Source organism: Manis javanica, chromosome 13 (assembly GCF_040802235.1).
Source record: "Manis javanica isolate MJ-LG chromosome 13, MJ_LKY, whole genome shotgun sequence".
In the NCBI taxonomy this organism is placed as follows: domain Eukaryota; kingdom Metazoa; phylum Chordata; class Mammalia; order Pholidota; family Manidae; genus Manis; species Manis javanica.
Genome location: NC_133168.1, coordinates 4,471,246 through 4,491,543, shown reverse-complemented (window position 1 = coordinate 4,491,543; position 20,298 = coordinate 4,471,246). Strand labels below are relative to the sequence as shown.

Below are 20,298 nucleotides of genomic sequence, written 5' to 3'. Positions count from 1 at the left end.
TTTACTCCAAAAAAAGCAGAAAATCAAAAAACCAAGTAAATCAGCCATCTCTCCAAAAGCAGAAAGTTTTTATCAAGCATCATTTGTTGTTAAGCTAGGAGGACTGGACAACACATCCTGTATTACAGCTAATAGTAATTACTTTACAATTAACATTGTTCTACTGTTCATAATACCTAAAAATAGAGGCTAATTAAATAGAACTAATGACCTTAATTTATTTAGACTCTGATGTCCTTGCAAGTACCAGAGTTCTAAGAAACCCAGACTTACAAAGCTATTCTGTTTAACTTTAATAGCATTCTCTTTTACAGTCATTTAATATCCATGTGTCTGATCTTTCCAAGTAAACTTCCTGACAATGCACTTGTTCCACAGCACCAGGAATGATAGCTGGCTTATAACATGTAGTCAAAATATTTGTTGAATTCTATTGTTTTATCTTCAGACACCACTCATTTGATGAACAAGCATTAATTTTGCTACTCTGTAGTACATGAAGATTCTACACTACAGAAAATAACAGAAAGAGATTCAAATCATAATTTATTTAGGATCCACTAGATGACAATCATACTGTTCAGCTCTCTGTACAAAGTCTGACTTAATCCTGACAGTCATAAGGTAAGTTTTCACCCCATTTTTTCAGATGAGAAAATGGTAGCTCAAGTGTAATGGAGTCACTCAAGACCAACAGTTACATACGGAGTAGAATTTGAATCCAGAACAGTCTGATTCCAAAATCCTTCAGCTATATCATACTGCTCCACCAAGATGCATGAATACAGGGTTCACCCTCAAGGGTGAATAACTTAGGAGAAGATGGTGTAAGGTGCAAGGGGATATGTGCTGGGGGAACACCATGATGGGAATCGCACTGTATGAACAGGCAGGATCGCCATGCACAAACGGGACGCCATTCAATACATGTGCTTTTTAAAATAGCCTCAAAATAATTAATTTTGTACCATACAGAACAAAAAGGATAACTCGCTTTAAGAAAAAGAAATAACACTATGACACTATCAGAAAGCAGGAGTTCTAAAACTGCATTAAAATCTTATATATAATCAGGTGACATTTCACTTCAAAAATAAAAGCAAGAAACAACAGCTAATAATACAGAAAACCTAAGCAAACTGCGCAGTGCCGCGAGTGCCTCCCTGCAGTTACTGCGAGAGCCTAGGAGTATTCCACAGCAGACTCCTCAGGGTGTCGCGTGGAAGACTTTTCAGTTCAAATAACTGCAGAATTCTCCTCAATGGATAATTATTCATTATTTCCAATGAACTTACTATTTTTTACATTGAGCTAATACTCCCTTCAAGGAAATGCCAATATATCTTCTGGAAACTAAAAAGCTGGCAAAGATTTAACTAATAAGAGATCTATAGTGTTTTGTAAACACTTAGAAATTATTTCTCAAATACTTTCAGTCTCCTAACTAGGTTTTTTCAGCAATATGATTTGAAAACTTGGCTAAAGTACATTGAGTATATATACTGCAATATTTTTTGGAATTGTTTATGAAAGAGACCACATTTTCTAATGGTCCTTCATATTCTAAAAGTTTACAGTTTGGCATCTGTGATTGTTTTACGTGGCTACTTTGATTTTGAGTTGCTTAGCAGTAGCTAAACAGAATCTTACTCTTTCTCACTCTATTACAGACTGCTAAAATCTCACCTAATTCACTGTGTCTACATGACCCCAGTTAAACCCTGCTTTTCCTAATACAACAAAAGTTATCTGCAGATAGAAAATACTTGAAAATCATTATACATCTAGACCTTTATTTGAAGAACCCAGCTAAGGGAATGGGAAGCATTATGACGTAATATTGAACTATTCTAGTAATCTATGGACTCGAAGCATCTGTAGGTAACACATAAAATCCTGAAGACAAAAGTGTCTAAAGATGGGGAAGAGGAGTACAAAGGTGTGTCTACAGTACACATAGAAGAAAATGAATTGCAACATCTTGTGCAAAATACCCAGGCAAGCAAAGTACCTGGGTAATAGTTCCTGTTATACTTTCAGGTCAAAATCAGTCTGAAAATGATCTATTCACAGAAGCACTACATTCTTCAGTACCGCTCAGAATTAGAACAGAAGCAATACAAAGGAACAACGAAAGGGTCTGTGTGGTAGGAGAAAAATCACTGTTCTTAGAAAGAACACCCTGTACAGAAATGAAACTGAATGGTGACAATGCAGCCGTGTGCTTACTGGGTAGTGGAAAAGTGGTAGAACTTAGTGTGCGCTTACCAGCCACTAAATGAAAACACTCTGCAGGACACACACAAAAGGACTCATTCGATTCTTACTACAGCCCCACAGGGCAGGTGTCTTGCCTGAGGTGTCCTGCTTCAACCCTGAGCAAGTTCACTATGGATTCAGTGAGACTGAGAAATGACAACAGAATGTTCCTGGGTGAAAGGGTCTACGCTGGCTTTCCTCTCATGGCGGGAGGCCGAGCACTAGAATCCCGTCAGCATCCAGCAGCCTGCAGGGCTGTAAGCCTCCCTCATCTCTGCCTCCACCCAGTTTATATAGTGACTCAATCAATAACAGCTCATTGCCTACTGGTGTAGATGCATTAGCCTAGCAGCAGGCCAGTTACACCTTCAAGTAGTTTAGGGTCAGATAGGATCCTGGCCACAGAACTTCCACTGTCCCACAGTAAGTATCAGCATTTCCACTTCACAAAGAAACGAAGCAGAGGTCAAGAAACCTGACTGAACAGTTGCATGGCTTTGGGGCCAAGAACTGAACGCTGCCTCCAAAACCCAGGTTTTTTCTCCTACATATCTTACTACTTTTTTAAGTTAATTCAAAACAAATTTTTTTAAGTTATTATAGTTGATCCTTGAATAAGGCACATGATAATATATCTAGTAATACTTCTCACTCAATAAAAACTAACATTAAGTTCAGCTTTTCATCTTAGAGCCCTATAATGTTTGCAGGGACAACTTGTTCTATTTCTCCACATTCCTTTCCCTTTCATTTATCAGAGATAATATGGTGGGAATAACTTGTATTTTTAATGTATACCTATATCTAGATATCAAGAAAACAATTAAAATTTGTTTGCCTAGAAATATACCATGCTCCATAATGATCATCCTGCTAAAATATGTTTATTTTCTTTTTTCAATTTTAATCAGATTTGCTTAACCATCTTTGTTCAAAGAGATCTAATGTTTGCTATGTTAAAACTTAATTATGGGAATATAATAATAGCAGTAAGTACTTGTAAAAAAATTATTTTACAATATTCCTATGTTCAGACTAACTAGATGAACAAACATACCAATTTTATAAATACTGATATACCTATATTTTACTATTATACATGGCATTGTTTTACATAAGATTCTTTTTAAACATGTAATTACAGTGATTCATTCATTCAAAAACATTTACTAAGCATGTAAGCACAATGCACTGTGCTACACATTGAATACAAAGCAGTGAATAAAATAAAATTCTTGCTTTCATTAACTTTCAGTCTAGTAGGAGAGACACAATATAAACAAGTACATAAACAATTACAAAATACAAAGTGCTATGAAGGAAATATGATACTGTGATAGGAAATCTGGGGAGAACCTACTTAGATGGGTCAGGAATTGCCTTCCTAAAAAGTAAAAAAAAAAAGTAAGCGTTAAGCAGTGACATGAAGGAGTAGCCTCATAAAATGCCTGGGAACAGCCCTTCAAGCCACACGAAGAGCACACAGAGAGCCTGCTAGAGTCGGCTGTGCTTGGGGAACCCAGAGACCCAACATGGCAGAAGCACACTGAGCGAGGCGGTGGTCAGACCACGCCGGGCTCACAGCCGTAGGGGCGCTCGGATTTTATCTGAATGCAACAAAGAGGCACTGAAAGGTTTTAAAATACAAAGCTTAAACACAAAGTGACACAAGCTGATTCACTTTTTTTTTTTTTTTTAAACATTGGTTTGGCTGCTGACGAAAGAACAGATGAGAGAGAAATACGAGGAATCCGGAAGACCAGTGAGGAGGCCTCTAGGATCATGGGCAAGACCTGGCAACGTAACTGCCCAGTCAACTGGGCAGAAGTTATGAGACTCAGAACATACTGCGAAGGTAGAATTTACAGAACTTACTAATAAATTCCAAGTCGAGAGAGAGAGAAATAGAAAATACTGATATAGGTTTAAACCACCAGAAGGATAAGGGTTTTAATCACTGAGATGAGAAAAACTGAAGGGAAGGTTTGAAAAGAAAAATCAGAAGCTAATTTTTAGACATAATGACAACTGAGATTCTGAGACTTGCAAGTGATGACGTAAAGCAGGCAGGTGGCCATTCAAATCTGAAGCTTCAAAGAAAAGGCCTTATCTAGAGATAATCCCCTCAAGGTAGGGTATGATTTCAGGGACTCAAACAATGATATTATTCATAAATGCAGGACACTATGGGAAGAACTGGTTTTCCAACCAAGAAACAGAATCATAAGTATAATGTAAGAAAGTGGCTAGATTCACACAGGATCAAGAAGTCTAGAGATCTAGAGTCCCTATAGTCTGATAGAAGGTTGTTCCATGACGACTGGAGTAAGTCTGAACAAAGTAACAGCAGAGACCCAAAAGAGTAGCTAAATAAGAGGAAAAGCAGGTCTTTCAGTCTAACACAAACCTCCAATAAAATAATATATAATAGAAAGGATAAAAGATGAGCTTTCTACAGAGCTATATATCCGAACTTAAGAACTTAAATATTGCAATTCATAAAATCTAAATCAAAGAGAATACTCACTAGTGTATTGTGAACTGCTCCAACTGCAGACTACACTTAGGTAACGTACCAGATGTGTGTTTGAGTGTTATGTGTGTGCATGTATGTTTATATATGGTGTGACAGAAAGGTATATGTATATAATTATTACATTGTTGGCTTCTTGAGGACTGAGGTTTGTTTATTACTGTATCACTACTGTATAAATAATGTACAGCATATAGTAAGTGCTAAGTAAATGTTTATTACATGAAGGAATCAATGAACAAAACATATACTTCAAGAAAATGAATCAAGACAGAAATCTAAAAATAATGCATAACTTAATATCTAGCATGAGTGATTCACAAATTTTTCTAAAGGTTATAAATCCAGAGAAAGCAAAACCACGGCTCTGGGCCAAAACATAATTTAAAAGCTTATCTCATTGGAAGTGACCTGGTTAAAGAAAGAAAACTACGGAAATTACTGGATTATTGATATGTTTGTTATTACTTATTAAGTAATCAGTCTAAAATTTAAATAATCAAGTAAATCAAAAGTTCTCACCTATAAAATATAAAAGCACTGGCAGTATGATAGAAAATAATTTTCCTCATGCAGTCAAATAACAGAACCATAATGCTATATACTTCATCTTAAAAAGTAGCAGTATTTGTGGGAAAACAAGCACTTCAGAAATATCAGACATGTTTGTGTTTGGAAATACAATAGATATACCACATTCTGTAACGGTAGCATCTGGAAATATGAAGTATCATACCTGCAAGCGAAGTACAGTGGAGTGGCTCCTGATACATTTGGCCTGTTAATATCAGCACCACTGTCCAGCAAGCACTGCACTGTCTGGGGGCAAAAGAAACAATTAAAGGTAAAGCCAAAGATGTCAAACAAACACACAATTATCACAATTTAATTCACACAAGAAAAGTTCTTGCAAGTACTTGAAGCTTTAAAGAAGAATGAGTAGGAATGTGAAAATTACGATGGCTAAACAAGCCCACTCTTTGGGGAGCTCTCTGGGTCTCTCAGGCACTTCCCGATATGGGGAATGATCAGTACAATAAAAAGTGTGTGAACCTAGGAAGGCTCTAGAAAGTCGCCGACACATGTACTCTCCAAGGACTCAGAATGTGGCTAATACAAAGGAACGGAATTTTTTATTTTGCTTTTATTATAATTAAGTTTAAATAGCCAGATGTAATTAGCAAACTGGACAGTGTTGCTCTAGATATTTGAATTTAAAAACCAGAACTTTTTGCCTCTGAAAAGATACCAGAGCTATAACTTTTTCAAGATCAAAGAATGTATTTATTTTTAAAAGTATTAAAAAACTAAGAAGTCGTTTTGCTATGAGCGGTAGCCAATACTGACTCATTTTCTCTGCTAGTCATTCACATGTACTGTGTCTCCCACGCTCCGTTTCTGCAATCGTCTGACCCTGTAAGGGAAAGTTAGCTAATGCAGAACCCTGAAAGTACATGTCTGATAACTAGATAGGGTGAGGCTTGCCTGCAAACCTTTAAAAAGATCATCTTTTCTGGTTTTATGCCTATGGCCCTCACTTGAGTTCTCCTGTAGAAAGGAAGAAAACATGTAAAAACTTTAAAAAGTTTTGGGAATTAGACTTTTAACATTATTTCTGGAATGCACACATGTTCAATCATCATTGTTGCTCGAAAACATACTACAATCTCTATTAAACAGTAAGCCTGTAAGCCCATGAGGAAGAACTGGGAAGAATCCAACAGCATGCTAAGTAAATTCTGGGAAAACCGCCACCAAATAGACTGGAACCGGCTCAGCAGGTGAAACGAGGTGAGGTCCAAGTGCCTGCAAACGGGGACTCAGTGACAGCCAGCCCGGGCCTCGCCGCAGACCACACAGACCCGGAACGGCAAGTACCCAGGGCTAAGAACCGGGGTACAAGTTGGCAGCCTCTGAAAGAAACAGCCGGATAGTGGCCACTCTCTCTCCCTGTACCGTCTCCGGTTTATTCTCTGGACAGAGGGAAGAGGGAGGCTCGGGACCGGCCAGCAGGCAATACACAAGAGCAGGGATGCGGGGCCGCGCTGACATCAACCAGGGGCGGCGACCTCGCGCCCCGTGCTCGGCGGGGCTCCCGGGCACCCAGCGGCCCAGCTCGCAGCCTCAAGCAGAAGGACAGTGAAGCCCCCTCTCAGGGGACCGGCCCCAGAGGGGCGCCCACAGCCCCCGGCACTACTGCGCTGCGGCGGGAGAGCTCCGCGGTTCCCAGGGGGCATTCAGCAATGCGGGGAGATTTTTTTTTTTTTCCAATGACTGAGGAAGGGATGATGGGGCTGGAAACTAGTGGGCGGAGGCCAGGGGACAGGTCTAAACATCCCATGACACGCAGACGCCCCTGCCACCAAGCATTTTCGAGCCCCAAATGCCCCTAGTGCTGATATGGAGAAACCGTGGCGCGTCGTCAGGCCGAACGACAGACTCGGCCCGTGTACACCCGCTCCCAGCCAGCGTTTCAGGGCCTCGCCGCTGCGCAGGACAGGCGGACGGCGTGTAGGAGGCTGACGCAGGCACCCAACCCGAAATACAGAGGTTAAAATGAACAGTGAAAGGAAGTCAGAAAAGTGAAGATAAAAAAGGGAACCGGAGGAAACAACAGTAAGAATTAGAAAAGTAACTGATACCTTCAGAGGAAAGACATTACATCCATGAGACAAGAACAAGAGGCTGGCAGGAGAATATTCAGAGAATAAGAAGTTAAAACATGATGGAAGAAATAAAAAACTCAACAGATGTTTGGAAAGATATTGAAAAACTCTGTAAGAAAGTAAAACAGACCAAACAGGAAAAACAAGAAAATGAGTAGATTGATTCAGGGAGACATGCTGTAGAAATCAACAATAAAGAAAATGAAGCAAGATGGAGACCAAAAGAAAGTAATCAAAAAACAACACCAAAAAGTTTCCCAAAACTGAAGGACATGCCCTGCCAGATGCATAAGGCTCGCCGAGCGCCCAGGTCTAATACAACACTGGGAACAAGTCCTATCAAAGTCGAGTTTCATATTCCTGGAGATACAACATTCCGGAGAGAAACAGAGGTCAGTGGGCATTAATTTTCTCAACAGCAATACTCGAATCTAAAACGGTGAAATGCCTTCAAAATTCTAAGTTAAATGATTCCGAATAGCTAGCCAACCACATTATCATTCAATTATATGGTTTTAAATAAGAAATATGCTCAGCTATGTAATATTTTGAAAAAAAAACTACACCAGTGCACCCTTTCTAGAGAAGCTACTGGAGCCTCTCCTCCTCCAAAACAAGGAGATACACAGAAGATGCAGAATCCAGAATACTGGAGACAGGACACAAGAGACATGGAGAAATTCCCCACTTCGGAGAAGTTTGCAGATTCTTTTTGTAAAAGCTTTAAAACAGGAGGAGAAACAATAATGCAGAATTCAATGATCGATTAATTGGCATAACAGAGAAGGAGCAAGAAGTGAGATACCCTAAATCACAGGTTTTTTCTGAAAACTGAATTACTTACATGTACATAAAGGGTAAAATAACTTTGAAACTAGTAAAAATTAGGTGGAGGAGAGTATTTATTAAAATAAATACGTAAAAGTTATTGAAGAAACAATACTACCAGAAGATTTTAAATTGTATAGACACATAAGGCAAAACATAATTAAAGAGAATAAATTCTGAGTTCAACTACTAAAATCCCTATGGACTGTAAAAAGCAGGAATTTTCAACAATAGATAAAAATAAATCAGATAAGACCTTTTTAAGAATCAATACCATTATAATATACACTCCATTTACAGTAGCCAAGATATGGAAGCTACCTAAGAATCCATTGACAGATGACTGGATAAAGAAGATGTGGTGTGTATGTGTGTATATACATATACACACACAATGGAATATTATTCTCAGCAATAAAAAAGTGAAATTTTGCCATTTCTGATATCATAGATGGACCAAGAGGGTATTATGCTAAGTGAAGTAAGTCAGACAGAGAAGGAAAAACACCATATGACTTCCCTGACATGTGGAATCTAAAAACAAAACCAATAAACAAACCAGAAATAGACTCATAAATACAGAGAATAAACTGGTGGTTGCCATAGGGGAGGAGTGGGGGGGGGTGAGCAAAATACGTAAAGGGGATAAAGAGGTACAAATTTCCAAATATGAAATAACTAAGTCACAGGGATACAGGGAATATAGTGAATCATATTGTTAACTTTGTATGATAACAAACGGTAACTACACTTAGCAGAGTGGGCATCTCATAATGTAACTGTCAAATCACTACACTGCACACATGAAACTAATGTAATAATGTATTTCAACAATACTTCAATAAAGGAGAATCTGGAAGAAAAAATACACTCCCCTTCAAGGGTGTAAAAGAAAAACACGACACACATTCAGAAATTCAAAGTGTGGCAGAAAAAGCTGGTCAAAGTGGTACTGCATTTGACTGGTCCATTCCATCTCTTCAACAAAAATTTCAATTTTTGTCAATTGACCAAGACAAAAGACATAAGAATATATGTAGTAGCTACATGGTGATTCTCACTGACCAGAAAAACTGCCAGGATTCTCTAGGACAGATTTGGATTCAATTTGGTTTGGCACATTTCTCACCCCTAAACCCCTACACACAAGTATTTCTGGGAAAACTTTACAGTGTTTAACAAACTATAAGCCACGAAATCCAAAAAATATATAATTGTTATTTATAGCGGTCATAAATTCTTCTGCTTCACTTTATGGCTTCTTGTTTACTTGCAAAAATTAAACTTAATAGCTTACAATTAAGCAAGTACAAACATGTAATGGTGCACCAATATAAGCACCTATGAATAATGGCTGATTACCTACATTTTTCAAGTTAATACAACATACATAATTTTAAGAACTACACTGAACTGAAATTTATATGCCTAATTCAGATCACCAAAATATGCTTTTTAAATAATCCAGAACTTCAAATTCCCTTGTCCAACCCTGACCCGCTTAAAAAAGAGAAAAGCAATTATCCAATTCCTAGATAATCTACAATGGCGGTCTCCCTCCTTACACAGTAAGAAACTGCTGGGATGGAGCCTTAGAAGAAAGGCAGTGAGAGGGGCTTCTCATACGGCCCTCAAGAAATCCTTAAGAAGAAACACCACATTTTCAACAGACTTCATGACCTTTCAAGTGATAAAACAATATCCTGAATGGAAAACTAATGTGCATAGTTAATGTTTGGGTCAATCTCAAAAGTCATTTAATTGGAGGCAGTGCCTAACCAGGACCACCTGTGCCCGATACACCAATAAATTATGAAGCAAGAATTCCCAGGCAGCTCTACTCTGTCATGTCAACCTTCTGAACAATACTGACCAAAGTAGAAGGGAAAGATACTCAATATTAAAACTACAAGTAAAAATCTGAGTTGTGGTATTCCCATTTGCTAAAAGACAAAACACCAACAAAAATATTTTTATCTTTCAATAAAAAATAACTGATGACATGACTCAACAGCAATGCACAAATAACTTATGCACTAAGAAAAATGGCCAACTCACTGATTAGTGACCGTTTTATATAGGTCTTCTCAGGAAACCCGTCCACTTTAACCTGTCACCTATTGAGGCTTTGAACTCTCATGCAATAGCTAGCAAAAATCAGTATTGTCCAGTTTCGTTAGAAAAATCACAGTAACGGGAGAACTTTCTATTATTTGCTCACATTTCCCAGAAATGATTAAAAGAGAATTCTAACATTACAATAAACAAAATTACTCTGAACCTAGAAATACAATCCGAAATGTAACCTATCTACTTTTGTGCCTCAAGACTGAATGCAACAAATATTTTTGCAAGCTTTCAATTAAATTTGCATGGCTGGCCTGTAATTCTCAGGATGGAAAGCTTGGAAGCTGGCTAAAGATTTCAAGAGAGTTGACCGTACACAGTGAGTTGAGCCCCGTTCTGTAACAAGCCTACAATATCAGTAAAACATGCAGTCTGTTCTAAGAAAGGTGGTCTATAATACCAGTGATAACTGTTGTAAAGTTTCAGGACCTTAAATCTACTCAAAGCAGGGTTCAACTATCATTTTACATTGTTTGTGAAACTTCATCTATAAAAATTCAGCAATATAAAGTTTATTCTGATAAAAATAAAATGTCTCTTTTAAGTGAATTGAAATTAGTCTACAAACTAATCCTGCTGTGTACTATTACATAAACTGAGATTCAACAATTTGACAGTTCTCTAGAGTTTCTAAATCCATGGTATTCCAGGAAAATGTAATCCACCATTTGTGGCAATTCAACACATTAATAAATCTTAAAAAGAACCAGCGACAAAGAAAAATTTACCAAAAAGTAAGTTCAACTTACAGCCAAAAAAAAGAAATTGGGAGTCAATTACACCTAGGTAGCATATTAGGTTTTACCATACTTTTTACAAATGAAATAAAAAAACAAACACATTGGGTGTGGCTTATTGCACAGGAGTAAATGAATAAGGATCCTAATAGTACTCTCTGTACTTTTCCTGCAGAATCACATCATCCATGCTAATAATTTCAGTAATAGTACCAATACTATTACTGCTCTGAAGTATCTTCCAAAGTGTTACCAACACTTTGCTTAATTATATAATCACTACACAGAATATACCTTAGGAGGGAGATAAAAGCAGGGGAAGAAAAAGTTGCCAAACATTATATAAGCCAGCTGAATAAGCAAACTCTAGTATTTTTCAATCAATAATATCAAAAGACAAACCATAATTGATATTGTACAGGCAGTAATAGCTGACCTAAGGAAAGTTACAAAAATTAAGTTGTTGTGGTCATTCCTTCCATCCCATCATTTTCAAACAAGAATAGAAGTAGGTTAAAATCATAATGCTGCTATGTTGCAAGGGCAAAAATGGTCAGAATGCACTGTTCAACTGCCAAAACCACTTCCTTCCAACAAGAGGATAAGACCTTTATCTTGGTTTACCTCTGACTAAACAGATGCATCTATATGAAATGATGGCAAAGATGAATCTTCCTTCCAAATCTTATATCTCTAGAAAAGTAATGTCAATGACAAGCATTTCCTGTCCTCAAAGAATATAGTATTCAATCATAAATTCTACAAAGCTTTAGCACTCTTGAGCCAGGTGCTCAAAATCTTCCCATGCACCACTCCTGAGATTTACCCTAGAATGAGATGAGAAGGTAAATTTCAGAGGATTTCTTTATCATATCTGCCTCTTTAATTTGAAAAAAGCTGTTATCTTTTTAAAACTATCTTAAAATAGACTTTCTTTCCCCCTTTAAGGTTTTACATTCTATTCTATAAAACATATAATCAATCTGCAAGCTTTTAAGCTTAAAAATAAAACTTGAAACCTATCTGCACTGGTATATGTCTGCACAGACACAGTTTTAATGAGTTTATTCAAGAACTGGCTAATCTGAGGCAATGGAAAGGCAATTTTCACTTGCCACCAACCTAAGTCACTAGGACACCTAACAAAGTATTTTGGACTCAATTTACAGTGTTCAATTTACAGCAAGACACACCAAAGGTTAAAAAGAAACCAACAATCCCTACCCTATAATCACCTATCACCACTCACAGCCCAGCTCAAGGTAAAAGGACGTGCCCACCCACTAGATTTGAGCATGTCCCAGAAAACACACCCTGTCATGAGATGCAGATAATACCCGCACACCTCTCCGCACAGACTGGTAGAGGCGTAATTCAGTCTGGAGCCTAGAAGAGACTAATTTTTAAGATTCCTTCATGCCCTAACTGAAGGTTTAAAAATGCATATAATGACTCAGAAAGATCGGCACTAAACATATTCTGGTCGATACCTGTAACTGACCAACTGTGACAGAATGGAATCCCACTCACCAATCCGATCAACCACAAACCCACACAGCCTTTTGTGCCCCCCCCCCCTCTACTGTATCTGCAAGACCTCACTCTGGAAAACTCTTCGCCCAAGTGAAGTCAGTGCCTCTATAAATCTTCTAATACAATTCTTCAAAGGCATTTAACCATGAGGGCTTCTCTTTCTTTACCACACCTGCTTTAGGTTGTAAACCATATGGAGCATATTACACTAACTACCTCCAATAACTTCAGAAGGCAATTCTAAATTTCAAGGCAGCCTGTGATGCACATGTTTTAAACCAAGGTTTTCTTAGTAATTCTTGCTTCTTCACTGGCTCGAGGCAACTAAAATTAGCTTCTGTAGACCATTTCTAATCTGAATTCCAGTGTTTACCTGTACAAGTCCCTGGGCACCAGGTAGGGTCTGCAATCTTCGTGAATGACATTCCGCTCATCTGTTACAGCAGAGAGCGTTTATCTTAAAGTAGGTGCTTTTCTGTCCTACAGGGGCTACCAGCAGGACTCATTCTCTAATATGCAAAAGGTTGCTTAAAAACCTAGGCCATTCAAAATTAGGACATTTCAGATCATTTTTATTTTCACATGGAGTACTTTTTAAACCTAATAGTGTTGACTCTGAGAAAGTAAAAACTAATGAGAAGGAACACTCCTTGAACAATTGGGTTAGTTTTCAGATGATAAAAGAGAAAAAAAAAATTAAAATGAACATTGGTATTCAGACCAGGGAAGAAAAATACTACTATAATAAGAGTTGCATAAAAGGAGGGTCTTTCATCCAACTCTTATTAAACATCAGACAGTGTCAACTTTGGGCTCACTATCTTTAAGAAGTATAATAGTCTATAAATTAAGAATTAAGAAAGCATCTAAACATGAAGAATTATACATCCTGAACCCAGGTTAGGAAAAAAGTGTCTGCAGAGATGGAAATCCAGATTCCACTAGGAATTCTCCCAAAGAGAGAATATATACAAAAAGACTCAGAGAGAATACATACAAAACAATTAAACAAACTTCTATGTTTTTACAGTCACTGAATTTTTGGTTTTGGTTGGTTTTTATTGTTATTGCTATGATTAACAAGTAAATAAATAAAATTCTATTACTGACAATGTTAAATGTGAAAAAAAAGAAACCAGAATAGGAACTTACAGCAAAGCGGTAATTCAATCTAAAATCTTAAGCTAACAATCTTTATACAAGGCAGAAAATTCTCCTCATAAGAGAGAAAACTATTAGTAATTTTAAAAGCCAAATGTTTGCACACAGGAATAACTGGAAAATATTGCCATAAACCAAATGAACCATTATAGAAAACTGAAGTAAGAAAGAAAACCGCTGTCACACTAGAGTACTTGTACCATATCCCACAACAGTAGGAAAATAGGATAATCAAAGTGGAAGTGTGAGAGTGATGTCAGTGCTCACGTTTTTCACTAGTACCAATAAATGAAGCTTAATGGTAAAAAATAAAAAATGAGCCATTCACTTAACTGAGAACAGAATAAACATAACTTAAAATTACATATGAATATACACTTAAAATTCTAGTATACTCATGTATCAAAAACCTATGAATCAAAAATAAAAATGAAATCCAAATCACAAATATTTTAAACAGATTTAATAGCATTATTTTATATTCCTTTTATCCACATAGAATATATTAATCAGGAGTCTATATGATGCAAATAATGTTATATTTCACTACGATGCTTCATACTCTCAATTACAGTGAAAATGTTTCATGAATTCAAAGTTTTCAAAAATAAACACATGCAACTTAGAGTCCTCATGGGGAAATTTACCGTCTTGTGACCATTCTGGCAGGCCACATGCAGCGCTGTCTGCCCCATCGCATCCTCCACATCGACGTCACTGACGTGTTGTACGAGGTCATGGAGAAGTTCTGTCCGCCCATTCACAGCCAGCCAGTGTATCTGTGCAGCCATTCAGTTACTTAACATTTATGCAAGAGTGTTTCATATAATAACAGCAGATAAATAATGCTACTATTTCTCAACTGTGAGCATGGCACACACACTAAAGATTAAAATTTAAATTTAAATTTAGGCCCTCATACATTTTTCCTGTATTTTTATGTGTGGAAAAAAGACACAGCGAGATGTAGGTACACCACCACGCATTTCAAAACGAAGCACTTCGTGGTTGAAAGTAGTTAAATATCCTAGAGTTCAGATCACCAAATATCTGCTTCTTAGATGACCCTAAACTCTAAGCATAGTCTGTCCCTAGAGAAAAGGTACTGGATGTTTTTCCTTCCCAAGAAGCAAACGTAAGTTAAAAAGTAATACAGTAGGTATCATATCCTTTACTTTCTTTATTTTCTAAGTAATGAATTTATCATCCTAAATAATAAAATATATAGGGAGGATAAAAAATACATAAAATACCTATAAGTCTACCACTCAAAGATAATCAATGTTAAAACTTTTGACTATGCTATCCATGCATTTTTTGGACTTTTTTCCATTAAAAAGCATATCATGAAACTTCTGTTTTAAAATTACAACTTCAATACATGCATCAGCCTCCCCAGACACCAATGAAATGACAGTAAAGAGCATTTTTTTTCTTTAAGGGCAGATCCATTAAGATAACAAAAAGGAGAGACTACAAGATCAAGACATTTTGGAAGCGGGAAGCTTTTGTCTGACTTGTCAGAACAAAGAACTGAACCTCATACCGACATTAGAGAAAACCAACAGGGAAGGTGATTCAGGTCCCAGGGCTCCCGGACGGCTCGAGAATCAGCAGGAAGCACCTGCGCCTCTTGATGTAGGGGTGGACGCGGAACTAAAAGCAGATCGGCTGAAAGTTTGTTTAGTAAGATTTAGACCCTTAAATCCCCATCCCTCCCCAACTCTGTGAGGCCAGGAACTGCCCCTCCCCAATCTGACGGAACACAAGAGGCCTGAGGAAAAATGTCCCTAAGATAAGAAACACCAGACACACTGAAACAAGAATATCACCCTGAAAAAGGGAGAAGAAATGCAAGGTTAACGCTGAATATCGAAATCCCAAAGCATTATCCTCTGCCCTGAAACCAGGATGCCACCATCCACCTGGCAGTCGCACGAGCTTTCTGGGCATCTGAGCAGCTCGAGAGTAAACGCCTGAAGCAGCTGACACGAGGAAGGACCCTAAAGGCAGACGCCCAGCACATCGCCGGACACGAAGGCCCGCGATGAATGCGCCTCACCCGATCAGACAGTGGTCGTATAGCTTCTTCCTGTCCACCAAACATTTGACAAGTGCATCTAATTTGAAAGACAAATATAAAACAAGGGACTTCTAGGTCCTTCCATGACAGGTTGCTTGAGCTTTCCCCTCTTCTGGATCAGGTAGAAGCAGTTCAGGACAGGGAAAGGATGTCTTGCAGGACACCAAGGTGCACTGTGCCTGAAAACTTTGACCTTCCATTGTTCCTTCACATAGAAGAAGGCCACAAGGAGCCCATCTCTGGCTACCTAAGGTGCACAGCTCCACCCACGTTCAGCATTACCAGTCGGGCCACCTGAGGTGAGGAAGTGGGTGTCCGCACAGGAGCTTGGACCCCTACAGGCAGGCCACAGACCTGGAGATGCTGCAGTGCGCCTGGAGGCAGCCCCTGACCCTGGCTGATCTGGACGGCCCCATCCACCTCGCTGCCCTACATCTGGAAACTGTATTTGTCAGCCAAGAAGTGAGGGACTGTCACTGTCATACCTCCCCTTACCAATTGGCTGGCTGTTATAAATTCCATTAGATTTCATCCTATAAGTAATGAAGAACTGGTCTTCCCTGAGCAGCTGAGACTTGAGATGTGAAGGGCAGTTTTGGCTTAGCCACTGATGAGAAAAGCATGAAGGGCACTGGTGGAAGTTTGAATCTGTGACCCAATCCTGTCCCTTTCAGGCTTCCTAACGTATGTCTGAGACGCTTATCTCCTAAATGTAAGAAAGTTTCTACAGGCAAAGATATCCAATAAAATAGTTTGTGCAAAGCCAAAAAATACATACATATAAGACAAAAAGAGCACAAAAAGAGACAGGAACCATGAATATTTAAGAAAAACTTCAGAAGAAAAAACTGTATTTAATACTCTCAGAGGCAACATACTGACTGCATCCTTGAAACAAGAACAGGACATTATTTTTAAAGGGACAATGCAAAACAAACCAATAAAAACATGCAAAAAAAACCTCTTAGAAATAGTATGATGGAGACAATGCAAACTCAAAAGAGGATTTAGAAGATAATACTGAAGAAAGCTCCCCAAATGCAGAAAAAGACAAAGAAATGGAAAAACAGAGAAAAGGTAATAAAATTAAAAGACTAGCCCAAGAAGTCCAATGTTCAAATCGCTGGAATTCAAAAATAAGAGAGAACATGGAAAACAGAGTGAAATCATCAAAGAAATAATATATGAAAATTTCTCATGGGTTCATATTACATGAACCTCCAGGCTAACAAAGCCTCAGTTATTACCCAGCCAAGTGGGTAAAATTAATCCAAACCAAGACATATAACCTTAAAAATTTAGAACTATAAGGACAAAGTAGATTCTAAAAGTTTCTAGAGAGAGGATTCATAAAAAGAACCAAGAATCAAAATTGCACCAACCTCAAAACTGAAAGCTAGGAGACAACAAAGCAATGATTTAACAATTCTAAGGGAAAATGATGTACAGCCTAGAATTTTACTGTGAACTAAAATGTCAGTATCATAATTAGAGTCAAAGACTCAAATAACATTCTGTTATGAAAAGTATCAGCCAATTTACCTGCCATGTACCCTTTCTCAGTTAAAAACTGGAATATGTGCTCCAGCAAAGTGACAGAATAGTTATCAGGAAAGACAGACACGGAACTTACATAACAAAGAACCCAAAACAAGAGAAAGGCAAAAGGATAATCCAGAAGGCTGTGAGAGACATTCCAAACAACAGCTATAAAGCAGACATAGAAACCAACCAATCCAGCTTAGAAAGAATGTTGTCTCCATACGAGATCCCTTCAAAATTAATCACGAAGATGAAAGGTACTGAGTACATATTATGAGAATATTTACAAAGCTCAGGGAAAGTTTTGATAATGCATTAATAACAAGTACTTAGAAAACTTTTAAAAATTTAAAGCTGCAAGAGGCAAAAAAACAGAAATAAAAGACATACAGATTGGAAAGGAAATGATAAAACAATCTCTATTTGCAGATGACATGATTGTCTACACAGAAAACCCCACGGTATCTACAAAAAGAACTTCTTAACTGCCAAGAAGTAACTTGCAGAAACACTTGGACTGCATTCTCTCTTCAACGTTATTTTCTAAAAAGGATTTTAAAACTCAAATAAAATTCTTAGTACTTACTGCTGTAAGGCCTTCATTATTACAAATGTTGACATCAGCACTGTATTCTAATAATTTACTCATGCATTTCTTCTGCCTGAAAAGAAAAAGAGACAATCACAGACAACTGGTATTAGAAAAATAAACAAATGATGATTATTTTACTGAAAATATTAACTACACTCAACATTAGTGGATGTCACGTATCAATCTACATCTGCAATATTTAAATAAACACTGTAACACTTGAAAAAAATAAATAATTGTTTCTATGACTCAAAGATAACAGGATAGAGAAAAGGGACAATGAGGTTTTCATGCCATTAGGACAAATTCATCATTCAAACTGCTGAGAAAGTTCTAGAGTTGACTGAATATTTGGAATAGTAATCTTCATTAGAAATATAACAAACACAATGTAAGTCTAATGGAAGGGGAACGGATATAGCAAATGATGTTTCAATGGCGTATCCTACATTCCTGATTACAAAATACTTATAAGTTAAACAACACGGAGAATATGACTAATAATATTGTAATATCTTGGTATGGTAACAAAGAATACACTTATTGTGGTGAACATTTCATAATGTATATAATTAGAGTCACCATGTTGTACATCTGAAACCAATATAATATTGTGTACCAACTATATTTCAATTAAAAAACCTGTATTTTTAAAATAATAAAAGTTAATACTAAGATGTTATAAAAACTTAAGACACATAAAAAAAACCAAATTAATAAAATGCACATCTATGCAGGCCCCTACCCACTACATTGTTTTCAGTTATTTTTATGATGGTAAAATACACCTATAATTCATCTTAACCATTTTCAAGTGCACAGTTCAGTGGTATTAAGTTTTTGCACACTGGTGTGCAGCCACCACCACGGTCCACCTCAAGAACTCTTCTCATCTTGAAAATGCGAAACTCTACACCCATTAAATAGTACCTCCACATTCCCTTTCCCGCCAGCCCCTGGGAACCAACATTTTACTTTCTGTCTCTACAATCTGGCTTTATCCAAGTCCCTCACAAAAGTGGACTAATATAGTGTTCGTTTGTTTGTGACTGGTTTATTTCACTCAGTATAATGTCCACCATGTCAGTATAATGTTCATCCATGTTACAGCACATGTCATGTCAGAATTTCCTTCCTTTTCAAGGCTAACTAATAGACCATATTTTGCTTTCCATTCATCCATCAACAGACATTTAGGTTGCCTTCATTTTAGCCACGGTGAATAATGCTGCTATGAACACGAGCATATAAGTATTTCTTCAAGATCCTGTTTTTAATTTTACTGGTTATATATGCAAAAGTGGGACCACTGGATCCTACAGTAATTCTATTTTCAGTTATTCTGAGAAGCTGCCAAATTGTTTTTCAGAGCATCTGTACCATTTTACACTCCTACCAACAGTGCACAATGGCTCCAATAACAGCTTCCCCATATTTTCTGTTTTTTTTGCCATACTCATGAGTATGAACTGGTATCTCACTGTAGTTTTGATTTGCAGTTCCTTCATGATTAGTGATATTGAGCATCGTAGCAGGCTCTTGCCGGCCATTTGTGTATCTTCTTTGGGGAAACGTCTGTTCAAGTCCTTTGCCCACTTTTGAACTGCCTACCCATTTCATTTCCTTCACAATGTTTCCTCTTGGCTTGATCCACTCCTAGTCACTTCATTTCAATTTCCACTTCATTAAATAATCAAAAAAGTCATGCTTTGTAAACTGGTGGTGATATATACACACACTATATATAATATACTAAATATATATACACACACACACTTGACTATGCTCAGTACTGAACTGATTAAGGAAATATGATATAATCCAAGGCATGAAGTTTATGATACAGTTGACTAATTATATACACATATATTTAACATATATGTATATAAACATGAAAAACATAATGTGTATATACTAGTTTATTATGGAAAGTATGTTATATAATAGAGTATATATGGTATGTATGTACAGTATTAATATATACACAAGTATACTGCATATATAAAGCATATGATATATATACAGTATATAGGACACAGAGCATATATGTGTAATATTACTGTTTACTCAATGAGATAATAAATTTCTTCATACTATGGATTATATCATTATCTCTAATCAACTCAATATTAAGCATAGCAAGGTGCTCTGAATAAAACTTCATTAACTGATTAATTATTCAATCCTATAAGTCAATAGTTAAAGCTTTTATTGTCTGAATAAACCTTTTAAAAGAA

The 20,298-nt window shown here is 37.2% G+C and overlaps 1 protein-coding gene across 3 annotated transcripts in view; it reads right to left on the bottom strand.

Moving 5' to 3' along the window:
- Positions 1-20,298, bottom strand: part of HACE1 (HECT domain and ankyrin repeat containing E3 ubiquitin protein ligase 1) — a 96,263-nt gene that overhangs the window by 64,757 nt on the left and 11,208 nt on the right. For all 3 annotated transcript variants that reach the window (XR_012124705.1, XM_073220855.1, XM_073220856.1), the window contains 3 exons: positions 18,056-18,131; positions 14,492-14,623; positions 5,529-5,611 (listed from right to left, as the gene is read on the bottom strand). Coding sequence is in view for 2 of the 3 variants with exons in the window: in XM_073220855.1 (XP_073076956.1) it covers positions 5,529-5,611; positions 14,492-14,623; positions 18,056-18,131 (291 nt within the window). In the remaining variant the exon portion in view is untranslated. The remainder of the gene's footprint in view (positions 1-5,528; positions 5,612-14,491; positions 14,624-18,055; positions 18,132-20,298) is intronic.